The following is an 18,377-nucleotide window of genomic DNA, read 5'->3' on the forward strand; positions in this document are numbered from 1 at the left end:
CTCAGTTTCCCTCTCTCACACTCTGTTTCCCTCTCCCTCAGTTTCCCTCCCTCTCCCTGAGTTTCCCTCCCTCTCCCTCAGTTTCCCTCTCCCTCAGTTTCCCTCCCTCTCCCTCAGTTTCCCTCCGTCTCCCTCAGTTTCCCTCCCTCTCCCTCAGTTTCCCTCTCCCTCAGTTTCCCTCTCCCTCAGTTTCCCTCTCTCTCACTCTGTTTCCCTCTCCCTCACTCTCCCTCTCTCTCCCTCAGTTTCCCTCTCCCTCCCTCAGTTTCCCTCTCCCTCACTCTGTTTCCCTCTCCCTCCTTCCCTCTGTCTCCCTCTCTCCTTCCCTCTCCCTCCCTCACTCTTCCTCTCCCTCACTCTTCCTCTCGCTCTCTCCTTCCCTCGCTCTCTCCTTCCCTCGCTCTCTCCTTCCCTTGCTCTCCCTCCCTCTCCCTCGTCCTCCCTCTCCCTCGACCTCCCTCTCCCTCGACCTCCCTCGACCTCCCTCTCGACCTCCCTCGCTCTCGACCTCCCTCGCTCTCTCCCTCGACCTCCCTCGCTCTTTCCCTCCCTCGCTCTCTCCCTCCCTCGCTCTCTCCCTTGACCTCCCTCGCTCTCTCCCTCCCTCTCTCCCTCCCTCCCTCTCTCCCTCCCTCTCTCCTCCCTCCCTCTCTCGCTCCCTCCCTCGCTCGCTCTCTCCTTCCCTCGCTCTCTCCTTCCATCTCTCCCTCCCTCCCTCGCTCTCTCCTTCCCTCGCTCTCTCCTTCCCTCGCTCTCTCCTTCCCTCGCTCTCTCCTTCCCTCGCTCTCTCCCCTCGCTCTCTCCTTCCCTCGCTCTCTCCTTCCCTTGCTCGACCTCCCTCTCTCCCTCGCTCTCTCCCTCCCTCGCTCTCTCCCTCCCTCTCTCCCTCCCTCGCTCTCTCCTTCCCTCGCTCTCTCCTTCCCTCACTCTCTCCTTCCCTTGCTCTCTCCTTCCCTTGCTCTCCCTCCCTCTCCCTCGTCCTCCCTCTCCCTCGTCCTCACCCTCTCCTTCCCTCGCTCTACCTCTCCCTCGCCCTCACTCTCCTGCCCTCACTCTCCTGCCATCACTCTCCTGCCATCACTCTTCCTCACTCTCCTTCCCTCCCTCTCCCTCCCTGTCTCTCGCCCTCCCTTTCTCTCCCTGTCTCCCTCCCTCCACCTTGCCCGTGTGTGCCCGGGCTGAGACAGCTTCTGGGCAGGCACACCCACAAACACAGCCTCACCGGAGCACTTCACACGTCTTCAAAAGACACTTCGTATGTTAATGAGGCTTTGTCACCTCTTAGCCCCCCTGCAGCCCCACTCTGACTGCGAAGGGAATCGCCGGCCCCCACAGAGCAGCAGTCTGAGTCGCGGCTGCCGCAGAGTTTTTTGCTGACACTGTAAAAAAAAAAATTTAAACACGGGTGCATGTCTGCAAGGTCCGCGGGCCGCCAGGGAAGGCTTGCCGGGCCGTACTATGAGTACCCGTGCCCTAAGGGCACGTCTGTCTGTCACATGGCACATGTGTACATGCACAGATGTGCATGTACACAGGAATCGGTATTTTACCATGGATTTGTATTCCATGGTAAAATACCGATTCTGAAAGCCATGTGCTGATGGAACATTGGCTTCCTACATTGCATTTTCAGTAATTTTACCGAATCGGTATCATTACCGAATCGGTAAATATTACCGATTCGGTAAATTTACCGATTCGGTAATGATAACGATTCTGTAAAATTACCGAAAATGTGCCCCTACATCTCGATAGCCCTTTACCGATCGGAAACGGCCGAAAATCGGTATTTTCGGCTGATTTCGATCGGTAAAGGGCTACCTACATCGGGCCCCAAATTCCAGTAGAGTTTCAGATCATTTGTCTTGATCAATTCCAAAAGGTGTTTGCTAGTTGATCAGAATTGGAAGATTCAAATCTTCTTTTTTTTTTTGCAGGCGCAGTCGTGGGATTTTAAACAGGCTCTTCTGCCTTGGTGCACCAATCCATCATAGAGCACCATACAGTAATGGCAGGCGGTGAGAGGGATGCCCAATGGGATGTCATTTTGTGTTAGACACCACAATTCCAATGACAACCAGAGCGTGTTCCCACACCCTCCAGGATGCCCAGCAATGCAACACAGGGGGAGCAGTCAATAGGTCTCTCCAGAATATTGGACAATTGTAGGAAAGTGACCTTTCTGCATGGTTGCCCCCTAATGTTTTGCCAGAACACTGATGCAATTTAACTGAGTCTGCCCTGTGCCCGGGTCAATCAGGTTCCCAGGGCCTGCGTTCCTTCCCTGACCTACACCAATATTTCCACAATTGGCACAACTTTGGCCTACCTGTAAGTTCCTTGTAAAGGGTACCTATGGTACCAAGGGCATGGAAGCCAGGTAAAGGCCTCTGAAGGCTGCAGCATGTATTATGCCACCCTCAGAGACCTCTCACCACAAACATGTACCACTACCATTACAGCCTGCACGGCTGGACTGGGAATCAAAACCGGCCCTGGCAAAGTGCTCGGCTGCCCCCCCCACCCCCCAGGGGGGTTGGTGGTGCGACCGCGGTTTTCGGCCGATTTTGTTACAGGACCGTTTTTGCAGCAAAGCCCTGTAACAAAAACGGCCCCCAGGGGCCCAAAACTGGCCCCCACCCTTGCGGCGCACCGGGGGCAGCCATGAACCCAGAATTCAGATTCGACTTGACAAGAAGTCTGATCTCCCGAGGACACTAAAACCTGTCCAACAACCACCCAAGCCAGTCCTCACCACTCTCCACCCTACGCCCACGGCCTGAGTCCCAGTGGCCCAACACCCCAGCGAGGTTGCCCAGTGATCCTGGCCTCGGATCCAGCATTGGATGACCTCCTCTGACCTTCTCCTCGATGCCTGCAGCCTCCTCCTAAAGGGTACACCCGACCGGAACCGGTGAGAAGAACCTGACACAAAAAGACACCCCTGCATCGCCAGCTCCTGAGCCGTGGGGTTCCCAGCCGATGGCGTCCTGGTGTCTAACAGCTCTGCAACTTCACCCTCCAGTCATTGGTTCCCTTCTTCCAGTCTTCTGGCTCCAGCCTGCAGTCTTTTTCATTGACCGGCAACCCCCATAGGAAAGCATTGGGCTACTGACCCCGCCTAAACACCCTGCACCCTGTTGCCCCTGCGCTGCTGGTGAGGAGGACTTGGTGCTGACCTGGCACTCCCTTTGCCCTTACCTTAAACCCAGTAGCTTGCCTCCCAAAACCTCGTGGCCTTCCGTGAGCAGCCCCCAACGAGATGCCCTAATGGCTAACAAGGCACCCTTTCACTCTGCACCCAAATGCCCTAGTGCAGCTGGTGGTGCACCTGGAGTGCTGAACTGAACCTTGGGGAACCTTAGTTATACTCCCCAAAACTCAGTTACCAAAATCGTTACTGTACTTGCAAATGTTTTTTCCCATAGGATTGTATGGTGGGTTTTGCTCTGAAAATTTTTCCAAGTGTTGAAGCTATTTTGTACTGCAACAAAGTAACTTAGTATCTTCCTCAGAGTTAACCTGCTTACTGATGGACTGTGATGCCTAGACTGCGTAAATAGTTTGTTTCACCCCAAAATAGCAAAGTAAAACAAAGCAACTAGAAAGTAATCTAATGTAGTTACAAGTATTCTAAGGAGCTTGCAACCCATTTTATCTACTGCAAAGTAACTTGTATGCTTCTTCAAAACCAGTACACACGGTATCTCGCAAAATATTATTGTTTTGAAAGTATCACTTACCTGCTACTGAGTAAATCTTGGTTCTAGTAATAAAAACAACAAAGTAACAACTTTTTATACAAACCATGGATCTGGATCCATTCTTTGAGTGTGTGACATCATTACTTGCCTGACTGTTTACAACAAATACTTAACACTACCCTCTGATAAGTCCGACTGCTCAACCACACTACCACAAAAGAGAGTAAGGTAATATCTACTTTAGCGTCTGCTCTACCTCTGGGGATCCACTGGATGCTGTGCAAACTATACCTTACTTTGATGTAGTATATACAGAGCCAGCTGCATACAACAATGTCTTGAAGATGAACGGACACGTCCATTTCATGTGATAAAAGTCGCTGTCAGCGCTAGTGCTTCTTGGGCATGTGGGGGAAGGGAATGCTCCTATCCTCCTCAGGCGCCATGGGGTGAGGTAGGAAGCATATAGACATTTCAGCTGGATCAGGCATTGGTGAGAGAGAATGACAGCTCACATGGGGCCATCCTGACATCTTTCTAGTTGGCATCATCATGCTCGCCAACCCATCCCTCCCTCTTAGCTCGAAAAGAGCCCGAAAGGGGACAGCAGAGTTCATGACCAGGGACTATAATGTCCGCAAGATGCCATGTGACCCAGCTACCCCAGTAACATTTGGGCCTCAAGGGGCCTGTACTCTATAGGATCCTGCAGTGCATGCCGAAACTGCAAATATCTGTGGAACTGGGACCTATGTAGATTGAATTCCTCTTGAAGGGCCTGAAAGGTGTTCATGTGCAAGCCCTCCCAAACGTCCCCAAGGTGGATATGCCTATATGGTCCCATTGTTCAAGCCCATTCAGGCTACAGACCTGGGGTATCCATCTGCCAATCCATAGAGGAGTCACCTGTGTCAATCAATGGTCCCACCCAATACGTTGAAGGGCACTCCGCCAGAACAGGAGAGTGATGCACGAAGGCCCATGCAGGAAACTGGGGTTCAGGATGCTGAACAACAAATGCAGGATACGTTTTGGCCCAAGGGAGATACTTTTGGGCAGAACATTAGAACCCCAGCTCCGCCAAAGGCTTGGAGCTGCGAGGCCCAGTAGTACAACTGAATGTCAGCCATTTCCATCCCACTATCGTAGGGTGTCTAGACACAGTTACAAAGAGCTATTGTTGGGGGCTTGTTCTCCGATTACGATGGCGGGTGGACAAAGTCCGTCCGCCATCGCTGCTGGAAAAGGGACCGCCCACCATAGGTGCGGCGGTCCTGCAAAACGAATTAGGATGTGTTCGCCACACTGGCGGGCGCAACCTGTATGTTTACATTGTGGCGGGTAGGGCACCCGCCACTATATAAAAATACATGTTTTACATTTGCATGTACAACGTGGCAGGCCCCGTGCGGTGCCTGCCACCTTGTACATGCAAATGTGCACGTGCAGCACCCCACCCCCATGGGGGCCCACAACGGGCCCCCAAAAGCATTTTCCGCATGTCTTTTTGCGGCAGGAACTCCGCCGCAAAAGACAGGCATCATAATGCCCAAGGTGGTGCCTGCACAGCACCGCCTCCCTAGCCCCATAGTACCTGGTCCCGCAAGGCGGGCAGAAAGGGACCACCTTGCGGGACCACGGCGGACGGTCTTTCTGTCCGCCACGGTACCTTTCCCATTCCCACCGCCATCCTAATTTGGTGGTGGGAATATTCAGGACGATGGCGGGAAATCCGCGACCGCCAAGCCGGTGGTCCTCATTGCCGGCCCAGCGGTCGCGGAATTCTCGCCATCGTAATCGGGCCCAAAGAAAGGGAAGTTCTACAGTGTGTAAAGAAATCTCAGAAGTGCAATCATTTGGAAGAGTGTGATACGGCCCAGGACATTGAGTGGGAGGGCAGCCCATTTGTTCAGGTCCCGGCGTGTCTGAAGCAACAGCAGTGTCAAGTTGAGGCGCCAGCTTAATTCGGGTTCCAAGGCAATGATTACACCCAGGTAGGGAAAGCTCAATCTATGGATAGGGACACAATCTTGCTAATCAATGACCATCCAGCTATCCTGGATTTGGACAAGGAGTGATTTAGTCCAGTTGGCCAACCCAGAAGCATTACTAAAGAGCTGGAGTATCTGGAGGAGCCGGGCCGATGACGTGTGGCGGGAAGAGAAAAAGCAGCTTGTCATCTGTGTATATGGTGTCATATGTGTATATGTCAAAACGGTCTTCCGGACAATTTTGCCACTGGAATCCCCAAATTTGAGTGTTGTGCCGAACCCTAGCCACTAGGGGCTCATTCACCAAGGCAGAAAGTGACAGGGAAAGGGGGAAGCCCTGCCTGATACCTCTCTGAATTGTAAAGTTGGAGGACAAGATGCTATTAACTCTGACCTGTGCTTGGGGGTGAAAGTAAAACACCTTCACAAAAGACCGAAAAAAGGGTCCGAAAGAGAAATCTACAGTCCAGTGAGTCAAATGTCTTCTCAAAGCCCATCAGCAGTCCACGGGGTCTCTGAAGTGCCGTTGGTGTTCCTGAGCAATATGTACTGAGGAAATGCAGTAAATATTGCTCTGGACAGGACTCAAAACCACGTTGATCCGGGAGGACAGCAGCTCTAGGAGGCGGTTTGCCAGGATCTTTGCAAAACATTTTATTTACGTATTACTAAGGGAAATAGGACTATGAGGGACAAGCATCTGGGGGTCTCCCTGATTTGTTTGAGAACTACAATTGTGGCCCGGTGGAACTCCTCGGGAAGTGGGCTTGATCATCAGCCTCCGGTTAGAAATAGTAGTATTTAATCGGGAACCCCTCTGCTCTGGGCATTTTTCCCAATTGTAGTCTGCCAACGGCATCCGCTACCTCTTTCAGATTCAAGGGTCTTTCAAGATCTGCCATATTCGCGCCTACCAAAGTCCCCAGTGGGATGTCAGTGACCAGGGGATGAGTGTCTTTCCATTTTGGGAGGTAGCAACGGCTATACAAGGAGCTATAATACATAGTTGAAGTGTACGAGGAGGTGAGACTTAGTCCAGATGAAGAATTAAACATGGGGATTAGTATATATATATATATATATATATATGTGTGTGTGTGTGGTTGTTTTTTGTGTGATTGTATAGGTATATATAGTTGGTCACTCAAAAACCAAAGGTTAAAGTGATGTATAGTTAGGAATTGTAATAATAACTTACTTTAATGTTTTTTAGAAAACCTTAGAATTCCTTGGGAAGAAAACAAAAGTTGAAGGGACGTTATAGTTAGGTAACAATATCAGTTAAAACATAATGTTTTAAACTAAAAAGAGCTGGAATTCATCAGTTTGAGTTATGTTAAGTAACTATAATATGTTTCGCTAAAGTAACTATAATGTGCACCCCAACCATGCACAGCACTTTTATCAATATTGCAATTTCAGATGTGATTAAGGAAGGTATGAATGGAGTCATTGAATGTCAATAGTGATGTGTTGTCTGAGGTTATAAGCAGTGCGCTGAACGAACACCAGAAAAGTCAAATCACCAACTTATGTGGAATTCTGAGGATATGGCTTCTACACCAAGATATCAAATAGAGGGTACACAACCATATTTTATGTTGAGTACAAGTAGGTATTGTATGTTGAAAATGGATGGACTGACATATCTGTAATATTTCAGGCTAGAAAAATAGGGGGGGGGGGGAATCTGCGCCTGCAAAGATGCTTCAAAAATTGCCCATTCAGATTGGTGGTCATTTACAAGTAGTACATACAGGGCCACAAATCCAACTTGTAGTTGTCTCTTTTTTGTTCGTGCAGCATGCACTCCTACATGAGCTAATGATTCGAAAAAATTGCCCATAAGTAGTTTTGAGTCTTCTTTGTCATAGCTCTCCAAAAGGTACATGGTTTGTTCTTTGGTAAACAGCTTTATGCTTCAATGATTTATCTGGGGATTAGAGCTCAAATTTTCTGCCTACCTGAATAGTCGAAGGTCCTTCCTACCGCAAAAGCCTTGTGGATCTCCATCAACCCACCTGGCACCTCGCTCAGTCGGACTCTCACATGCACTGCACATACGCAAAAGCAGAGTAGGAGGCAGTGCTTTCTCATACTTTGCACCTACAGGTTGGAACGGCCTTCCACACTACATTAGAGCCTTCTCATCACCTCCTAAATTCTGCAAGAAGTTTAAGACCTGGCTCTTTAAGTAAGACTCTTCAAGGCCAACAACAAACACCCGCTAAGCACTAGGATACCCTCACAGGTGATTATCAGCCAGAATGGAAAAGGCAGCATCCATTGCATATGTTGACTGTGATTGGGAGGAAGAGAAACTAGAAAGCTACACCAACAACCAGCTCAAGAGCTTCTGCAAAAACATTTCCGTGGCTGGAATCTCCAAAAAGGAGAAATAGCACAAGGCGCTGAGGGCCTGGATGGAATCAAGGAATGCCCCTGGGGATTTAGTGAATTTTGAGGATGCAGAGGAGCAGCTTGGTGGGCCACTGGGTCCTGAGAGGAGGTGTGCGCCCTCCCCAGTGGGTAGCAGTGTTTCTGCCCGAGGTCTGTCCCCAGAAGAGTTGGCAGACAGAAAAGAAAACAGGGTGCATAAAATGGTGATGGCCAAGCTCAAATTGAATGGGAAACTGGGGGGCTAGAAAGCAAGAAGCTGGCTCTAGAGGAAAAGAGATTGCAATTAGAGCATGACAAAGTTTTGAGGGTGTTACATCTGAAAGCCAGGAGCCTAGAGATTACTCCCTCTGGAAGCAGCACGCCGTCAGCACCTGGGGAAGGTAGAGTTTACATCCCCAAAGATGTGGTTAAGGAGTTTTTTTTTAAAATGATGATATTATGCAGTGGTTCAGAGCCTATGCGGTAGCCATGTCTTCCCACTGGGTCCCTGAGAGAGATTAGGGAGCGGGGTTGTGGGGAAGGTTCCTTAGTGAAGGCGGGACACACTGTTGGACTTGCCTTCTGGAGTCCATAATTCCTATAGCCACATGAAAGAGGCACTCATGACTAGGTATGGTTTGACCCCTGAACTCTATAGGCAGAGGTTCAGGAAGTGCAGGAAGATAGAAAGTAGTACCTGGGTAGAGTATGTCACTTTCTTTTGAAGAGCATTGGGTGGTTGGGTGAAGGGCAGCAAAGTTAATGATTTACAAGGTCTCTTGGATTTGATTGCATGAGAACAGTTGTCTGAAAATTGCTTTCCAGAGCTGCGCCAGCACCTGATTGATGGCAAGCTGACTAACCCTAGGAAGCTTGCTTAGGAGGCGGACCGCTGGGTCAGTGCCAGGGTCCACAAGGGTCACGTGGGTGACTCAGCCAAAGATGGGCAAAGTCCCCAGCAGAAGAGTGGGGGGCAGGGGTAAACAGAGGGAGTTCCGCAGAGGGCCCCAAAGTAATTCCCAAGGGAACCAAGGGAAGGTTCCCAGCCTCCCCCTGAGAAAAAGCCAGTGGTCCCGACAGGTAATCCTGTTCCACAGGGACCCCTAAAATGTTACAGATGTGGGGACCTGGGTCATAGGCCGAATTATACCAGGTGCCACCTGTTTGGTAAACCAGCACCCACTGGTGCCCCGCCCAGGAGATGGCTAGAGTAGCATTTGGGGAGGAGGTAGAAGTCCAAGGTGGGTGGGGTACCACAGAGATGTCCCTTGTCTCTTTAGGAGACTGTGAGGTGGTCCCAGAGAACCAACTGCCCAACAACACTAAGAAATATGGGCAGTGGGTGACCATCAATGGCCAAAAGATGGAGGCTCTGAGAGACACAGGAGCCAGTGTGACAGCTATCAGGTGTCACCTGGTGTCTCAAGATCAGGTTGTCCCACATGCATTCTGCAGAGTTGTTAACGCCGACAACACAGAGAGTCATTGTCCAAGGGCTCAGATTCCCTTTGAGAGGGGGGGGGGGTCTCTGGTACTCCTCAGGTAGCTGTGAGGCCTGCCATACCTGTTGACTGTTTGTTGGGGAACGATTTGGAGAGCTCCCCTTGGGAGAAGGTGGAGAAGAGTACTCACCTGAGGATGGTGGGTCTGCCTGACTGGGTGTGTGTGACCACCCAGTCAATGGCAGCCAGTAGGAGTGCTCAGGAGGACCTGGAGCCTGAGAGGGAGGCCCAGGAACCTGCCTTAGAGAGAAGTGGGAAGGGGTGCGGGAAACCAGCCCCTGAAGTTCCCACGGCCCAGGAGGAGGTAGACCCGGAGGGGGATGCCCTGGAGCCTACCGGGGAACAGGTAGCTGAACTGGCGGACCTGCCTGAGCTGACCCATTGGCAGCAAGAAGGAGGCCCCCCCAGGGAAGAATTCTGCAGGGAGCAGAGAGAATGCCCTACTCTTGAGGGCTTGCAGCAGCAGGGTGCAAGTCAGGCAGCAGGTGATCAGTCTGGGTCACATTGGATCTACTAGTGAGCCTAAGGTTGCTGAGCCTGGGTCAGCCCGTGTGCTGGTGGTACCCCAGCGCTTCAGAGCCTTCCTACTGGGGCTGGCTCATGATGTGGCATTGGCAGGACATTTGGGGTAGGACAAGACCTTTGAGAGGCTTGTCACCCACTTTCATTGGCCCCAAATGTGCAAGAGTTACACTCATTGCAGGACCTGTCAGACTGTCAGGCAAGTGGAAAGAGTGGGAGGAAGCAGAAGGCTCCTCTCCAGCCATTCCCTGTGGTCAGTACCCCCTTTGAGTGGGTGTGGATTGACATTTGTGGGGCCCCAAGATAGCCATGGGCAACAGGTAAATCCTGGTCTTGGTGGACCATGCCACCTGGTACCCGGAAGCCATACCTCCGAGGACAGTGACTGCCCCCGTGGTTGGACGAGCACTGATGGGAAGTTTCTCACGAGTAGGATTCCCTCGAGAGGTTGTGTCTGACCGGGGCACCAACTTCATTTCTAAGTACATGAAGTCCCTGTGGCAGGAGTGTGGGGTAACTTACAAGTTCACCACTCCTTACCACCCCCAAGGAAATGGATTGGTTGAAAGGTTCAACCGAACCCTGAAGGGAATGATTATGAGTCTTGAGAAACCCATGAGGCGTAAGTGGGATGTCCTCTTACCATTCTTGTTGTTTGCATACCGGGTGGTGCCACAGAAATCTCTAGGGTTCAGTCCCTTTGAGCTTCTCTATGGGCACCCGGTCAGAAGACCTCTGAGTCTGTTCAAGGAAAGGTGGGAGCAATCTCCCAGGAAACCTCCCCAGGATGTGTATAGCTACATGCTGGCCTTCAGGAACCAGACTAGGCGTTTCAGGCAACTTGCTGAGGCGAATCCGGAAGCCAGCCAGGAGGATATGAAGCAGTGGTATGACCAGAATATCACTCAGGTGGAGCTTCAACCTGGTCAGAAAGTGTGGGTCATGGCCCCAGTGGAGCCCTGTGTGCTCCAGGATAAGTGGACCGGATCATTTGAGGTTGTGGAGCGCAAAAGTCCAGTTACCTACTTGGTGGACTTGCAGTCTCCCAGGAACCCCTTGAGGGTCCTGCATGTCAACCGCCTTAAGCCCCACTTAGAGAGGTCTGAGGTGGGCATGCTCTTGGCGACAGTTGCTGGAATGGAAGAGGGGAATGAGCCTCTTCCTGACCTCCTGGCGGTCACAGAACAAGATGGGTCAGTGGATGGTGTTAACCTCTCTTCCACCCTGACCCCTGAGCAACAGATTGACTGCCGCCAGTTGCTGGGACAGTTTTCTGATCTGTTCTCCCTGGTTCCCCGTATCACAGATTGGTGTGTCCATGATGTGGATAGAGGAGACAGCTTATCTGTGAAGCACAAGTCTTACAGGGTAACTGACAGGGTAAGGGCTTGCATCAAAGAGGAGGTCTCAAAGATGCTTGCACTAGGGGTGATTGAGTCCTCCAGCAGTCCTTAGGCCAGCCCAGTGGTCTTGGTCTCAAAGGCTGCGGCGCCGGGTGCCACACCCGAACTCCGGTTCTGTGTGGACTACCGAGGGCTCAATTTGGTCACGAAGACCGACGAGCACCCCATCCCCAGAGCTGATGAGCTCATTGATCGGTTAGGGGCTGCACTGTACCTCAGCACATTTGACTTGATGTCTGGGTATTGGCAGATCGCCTTGACTGATGGGCCAAAGGAGAGGTTAGCATTCTCCACACCAGATGGGCATTTCCAGTTCCGTGTTATGCCCTTTGGGATGAAGAATGCCCCTTCCACCTTTCAGAGGTTGGTCAACCAGGTGTTGGTTGGACTGGATGAGTTCAGTGCCGCCTACCTGGATGACATTGCAGTGTTCAGTGTCACTTGGGAGGAACATCCGCGCCACCTATGGGAAGTGTTGTTGGCACTGCGGAAGGCAGGCCTCACGATCAAGGAGAGTAAGTGTCAGATCGGGCAGGGTTCTGTGGTGTACTTGGGACACCAAGTTGGGAGCGGCCAGGTGGCGCCCCTACAACCCAAGATTGAAACCATCCTGGCTTGGGAACTCCCCAAAACCCAGACAGAGGTGAGGGCCTTCTTAGGACTCACAGGGTACTACAGGAGGTTTGTCAAGGGGTAAGGCAACATGGTTGCACCCTTGACAGAGCTGACTTCCAAGAAGCAGCCCAAGAAAGTGATTTGGACTGACACCTGTCAGGAAGCTTTTGAGGCCCTGAAAGCTGCCATGTGCACGGCACCCATGCTCCTGGCACCCAACTTCTCCAAAGAGTTCATCGTTCAAACAGACGCTTCAGAACATGGTGTGGGGGCTGTTTTGTCACAGATGAATGAAGAGGGCCTAGATCAACCTGTAGCCTTCATCATTAGGAGGTTACTTCCATGGGAACAGAGGTGGAGTGCTATTGAGCGTGAGGCATTTACTGTGGTCTGGGCACTGAAGAAGCTGAGACCATACCTGTTTGGGACTCACTTCCGGGTTCAGACAGACCACAGGCCCCTCAGATGGTTGATGCCGGGAAGGGTTGAGAATCCAAAGCTGTTGAGGTGGTCCATTTCCGTACAGGGCATGGACTTTACGGTGAAACACCGCCCTGGTACAGAACACGCCAACGCTGATGGTCTGTCCAGATTTTTCTGCCTTAGTGATGAGAACTCCCAGGAGGTAGGGTAGTTCTCACCGCATTTCAGCTGGAGAGGACATATGTTAGACCTGGCACCATTGGCGTGGGTCTCCCTTCCATTTTTTTCTGTTGCCTCATGTGTTTTTGCTGGTGTTAGATGCTTTGGGCACTGTGCCACTTCTGTCCAGTGCCACAGTGTGAGTGCTCCCTACTGTAAATTGATGTATTGATTAGTGGTTCCATGATTGGATGTTTGGTTTACTTGTCAGACCCTAGTACAGTGCACTGAGTGTGCCCAGGGTGTGTAAATCCAAATGCTGCTAGTGGGCTTGCAGCATTGTTTGTGCCACCCACAGAAGCGGCCTTGTAAAATGTGTCTAAGGTCTGCCATTGCAGAGCCTGCGTGCATTCTGGTACTGTCATGCTGACTGAGCAAGTGCACCCACTTGCCAGTCCCTAAACCTTCCCTATTCTTCATATTAGAAACCCCCATGGTAGGCCCAAGGGCAGGGTGCATTGTAAAGTATAAGGTAGGACAAGCCCTGATGTGTATGGCATGTCCTAATAATGAATTACAGCCATTTTCCCATTTTCTTGTTTCACTATTGCAAGGCTACCTGTTCTCCATAGGCCAGAATGGGCTGTTAAAATTATTATACTTTATAATCCTAGCAGGCTCAGAGAACATGGTAGAAATTCGAGTTTAGTATGCCTGGACTCAGAATAATAAAATACATCTTTTAGTGAAGTTTATTTTAATATTTTGTGTTTGCAAATACCACTTTTAGAAAGTAGGTATTTGCTTTCCTAACCATTTGAGCCTGCCTCTGCGAGGTTGTGTATTCCTTGTCTGGGTTTGTGTGTGACAGGGCTGGGGAATTCCAGGAGACAGGCTGGGGCAGCCCGGTGGTGAATAGGGAGATCTGCATCTAGATGGGAGGGAAGAGTTGCACCTGGGACCTGAATAGGGCTGGGCCTTCCCTCTACAATGCTGGCTCCACCCCCTGTGGTGTGTCTGATGTCTCTGCCCTGCACACTGAAAGAAGAGAAGGAAGACTGTCAACAAAGTGCTCCTGGACTGTACTTGCCTTCCATAATGCAGGCTCAACCTCCTGTGGGGCGTCTGATGTGCCTGTCCTGCGTAGTGAAAGGAAAGGAGAAGTCTGGTAAACAGAGTACTTCAGAACTGGCTTGAACTGGACACAGGCCCCTCTCCCCTCAAAGAACAAAGGATTTAGGGGTATGAGTATTGGGACCCTGATCACATGAAATTAGATCACTTCTGGACTTACAAGACGAAACCTCTGCTGAGGAGAAGGAACCTGAAGAAACTGAGGAGAGACTATTCCCAAGCTGAAGTGCTGCTTGGGGGATTGGCCTGCAGTGGTTGCCTGACTGCCAAAGAGAGGAGAAAGAACTTTGGACTTTTCTTTCAAACTGTGCAAAGATCTCCAAGGGCTTGGAATAGAGCTTGCCCCCTGACCGAAGTCCCAGGACCAGTGGACTTCACCAGCCTTTGTGAATTGCTGCTGGAAACAAGTGGCTACAGAGGCAGGAAGCTGTGACCGACTCTCACGACCGGCCCGGTGTCCTGTAGGCACCGCACCAAGCAACATCCTCCTCGAACAACGTAAGCTCTGCGCTCACCGACTCCGTCAACGAGCCGTAGCCTGGACCGCGACTGGAAGGACACCGCGACGTGCAACGTCACGCTACACGAATCGAACTGGTCTGACCGACGTGGTCACTGCTGCTGACTTCGAGTCCTGTGGCCGCACGCATGCTTTGCGACGCACCGCCTGACTCGCACCGCTGTCCGGACTGACCGACGCTAGCTCTCGAACTCCGACTCGTTTGCCGCACCGCAAGCTGCAAGCAGCGCATCGAAGCACCGTTAAGCCCTGCAACTCAAGCCTTGGATCCCATGACTCTGTCAACGGGCCGCTGCCTGCACCGCATCAAGAGACAACGCATCCTGCAACGCTACCTTTCTGCACCGTGACGATCACCGGAACCGGCTCGCACATCCGTCCCGGCTGTCCCAAGTAAAAGGTACTGTAACTGAGTCTGTCGACCATTGAGTGAGCCCGTACTGATGCGGTCTGCTGGATTTGCTAGACTGTGTTCTTATCAGCAACGCTGTAGCCGGACAAGGCTACAGACTCGCACAGAACCTTGAATTAAGCCTTTTTTACCTGAACTCTTGAAACTTAATAGTACTGTGGATTCTATTTGTCGTTTATTGGTCTTGTGATAACTCTAGATAAAGTACACTTATTTTTTATATAAAACCTGTGTGGTGTCCATTTGTAGTGTTGTCACTGGGTTACTGTATGTGGTCACAACTGCTTAACTTACATCGCCTCTGAAATAAGCCTTGACTGCTCGCGCCACGCCGCCTAGAGGGAGAGAAGGGATTATTTTGAGAGAGTAATTCCCTTGCCCTGACTAGAGGAGAGGGTCCCTGCTTGTCACTTGGTAATTCCTGATTGCTGCATTCTATATTACCATTCGAAGAACAACAAAATAACCATTTAGTCTACAGGTAGAACAGAAAGATTCCAAATGGCGAAACACAACTGCTGTGGCATAAAAATACTGCGCTGCTCTAAAGGAGTGTGGTGATTACCTATTTCAAATTCACCTTGTTGGTAATGCTAAAATTCTAAAGCAAGCTATGTCATAGACACCAGGTTACTTACACATTCCTACCTGTTTCATGTAGTGTATGTCCAGCATGAAGTTATGCACATGTTTCTCCGCCTTTGTAAACTCCAGCTTGTTAGCAGCCACAGCTACCAGCAAAGCTGTGCACCCTACTCCCTGAAAAAAACAGAGCATAGCAGGATAAGATGCTGGGGGGTTGTTGTTAGAGAGAGTGGCCTTACATGCAAAAGAAGAAACACATCGAAACTGACATTATATGAAAATAAAAAAGTCATGATATTGAAATACCATAATGACATGCCTACAATAAGGAGCTGCAGTGCAGCAATAATTAAAAAGCATTTACAATGCAATCGGTCCCGCCTTTGTGAAAGTTTGAACTCTTGGCATTGAAAAATTGTAAACTTTTGTTTTTTATTTGCAGTGGAGTGACCATATATGCTTAGCGCTACTGCCATTCATTTGATCTTGCCGCGCTGGAGAACCAGAAAATGGGAAATAGGTTTTGAGGGAGGGGAGACAAGAGTAATATGCTGCCTAAAAAAAAGTAACAACATTCTGGAAAAAAGCAAACACTCATAGTTAATGGAAAATTAAGGGCCTGATTATGATGCGTTTTGGACTGCAACCGACGGCTTGTCGGTTGTGGTCCGAACCGCATCAACTGCTGCATTCCAACCGATGCATTAGGATGCGTACAGTCGGAGGTAGCAGTTGGATGGACTGAATGATGCCTTCCGACGGATTCATGGAACCCGTTGCTTGCTCAACAACTCCTCATAATCCCTTAAGGATGGTGTTTCCGCTGTCGGGATTATATCAGTTTCATTGGGGCTCCCAAGCAGGGCCCCCACCCCCCTGGCCCTCCGTAGCCGGTTCCTGCCACACAGTACAGGGATGCTCACAAACTCCCATTTCTCAATGGGAGGATCTGCTGTGGGCAGTTTCCGCCTGCCGCACCAGCTCCCGTTGAGAAAAGGTAGTTTCTGACCACACTATGTGCAGTTCAATCATAATTAGGAGGGCAGAGCCGCCGACTAAAACGTTGTTGGTCAGAGACAATTCCGACCGACATAGTATTCAGGATCTAGGTAAAGCATGTGAAATGAAAGCAAGAACAACATGATTACCTTAACATTTTCACACTTATTATTCTGTTCAGTTCATTAACTTTATTTCGGCTATATGCAATAAAAGTAGAAACAAAATATAATTACATAGAATAAGATATATTACATAAAATATTAAACGCAAATAGTTACAGTATACATAAAACAAACTAAACTGGTTATTAATTATGAAATTCCTTACCTAGGACCTAAAAACTTCTACAAAAAACAAATAACCAATTAAAGGCCCATCTTTAGCCTAGTCCTCCATAGAATGATTAAAAAGTGGGATACAGCAAAAGCCAGTCTTGCCTAACCTTAGTTTTTAAATTGCTATATGCAGTTTGCCTTTCTTTAACACCTGAAAGCCGACAGATAGGGATGATCCACTTTTTCTTGCTTTTAACATAAGCTGGGCAGACGAACAAAACAGGCACTGCTAATTCCCTATCTGCTCCAAAACGAGGGCAGGTATATCCTGCAGGGCTCTGTTTACTTGCCTATTTACCAGTAAAGGAGTCAATTGGTTAGGTGCTGTATCTAAATTGCATATACATCTGTTGGGACAAAGGAAGCTCTATTTCATCTAAAAATTGAAGATACCTTGATTTAAGTAAAGAATCGGGCAGAGTGTAATAAGAGGAGAATGCCAGAGGTTGATGCATTTTATGTTGCCAGTATCTCCACTTTTTTTTATGAACAAATTTTATTTCGTCAATTGTCACAAGCAATGCAGAGCTCTGTAACCCAGAGACAACCTGCCACATATTGCACAAAACATGTTGCGTTGACATTTTACATAAACATTATACAAAAACTGAAATGATAAGGAAACAAAACCTCCCCACACTGTATTTATGGACCACCAATATTAGCATGCAGTCGCCCGCAAATGAAGAACACCATTCCCAGGACCCAACTAGCCCAGAACCACAACTCCTGCCCAGCTTATCCCTCAAGTGCCACATCTCTCACAACAGGCAGTATCTCCACTTTAACAGGGTTTTAATAACTGTCAGGGGGACCTACGGTTTTGTTAATAGATAGTGACACTCTTCCTTGATCAAAGTATCTTATATATATTTTATCCAAGGAATGCTTCCAGACCCTGGAATCCCCAGCCCTTCTTTAAGGCCAGCTCGATAGGAGAGCAGTTCTGGAGACACCCAAATCCGTCTCCAGAAATGCATGAGCCTAATTCCCACCCCCTCAGTGATAGGCCTAACTCCCAGGTCTAGTCTAAGGAGAAGTATTTATTTATTTTTATGTATTTGCTTATCTAGCACTCGAATCACCCCCGAAGGGGTATCTCCGTACTTGAGGGCAAATAGGGGAAAAAGCCAATGCTGAGGGAGCCATCTAGTTTAAACATGTTTTCAAGGACCTTCTGAAGCGGAGGTAGTCCGTGCACTGCCTCAGTGTTAACAGGAGCGAATTCCAGTTCCGAGGGGCAAGGTAGGAAAAGGCCCTCCCCCTGGTCCTAGCTTTGTAGATGCGCGGTACTTTGAGAAGTGATTTTGAGCTGGATCGCAGGTCTCTAAGAGGAGTGTAATGACTCAGCTTCTCCGTCAAGTATGTTGGCCCGTTGCCATATACTGCCTTGTGAGTAATGCAGCAGACCTTAAATACGATTTGCTTGCGCACCGGAAGCCAGTGCAGTTTCCGCAGTAGCAAGTTAGATGGGGCATAGGGGGCATTCAATACCAGACGCGCTGCTGTGTTCTGCATCAGCTGCAAACTATCCAGCGCTGCCTCATTGGCCGATATCAGTAAGGCATTACAATAGTCAAGTCGACTTATGACGAAAGACTGGACAAGGGTCTTCCGTGTGTGATCAGGAAGAACCGGAAACACACGCCTCAAAAGGCTTAATACATGAAAGCATGAGCTAACCATTTGAG

General features: G+C 49.7%; 1 protein-coding gene across 1 annotated transcript in view; it reads right to left on the bottom strand.

The window, feature by feature from the left end:
* The window catches only part of KCNN4 (potassium calcium-activated channel subfamily N member 4), a 453,327-nt gene that overhangs the window by 118,162 nt on the left and 316,788 nt on the right, over nucleotides 1-18,377 (bottom strand). Inside the window, exon 5 of the mRNA XM_086929858.1 lies at nucleotides 15,413-15,523. Within this exon, the coding sequence (XP_086785984.1) occupies nucleotides 15,413-15,523 (111 nt within the window). The remainder of the gene's footprint in view (nucleotides 1-15,412; nucleotides 15,524-18,377) is intronic.

The sequence above is a fragment of the Lissotriton vulgaris genome, chromosome 7 (assembly GCF_964263255.1).
Source record: "Lissotriton vulgaris chromosome 7, aLisVul1.2, whole genome shotgun sequence".
Taxonomy (NCBI): domain Eukaryota; kingdom Metazoa; phylum Chordata; class Amphibia; order Caudata; family Salamandridae; genus Lissotriton; species Lissotriton vulgaris.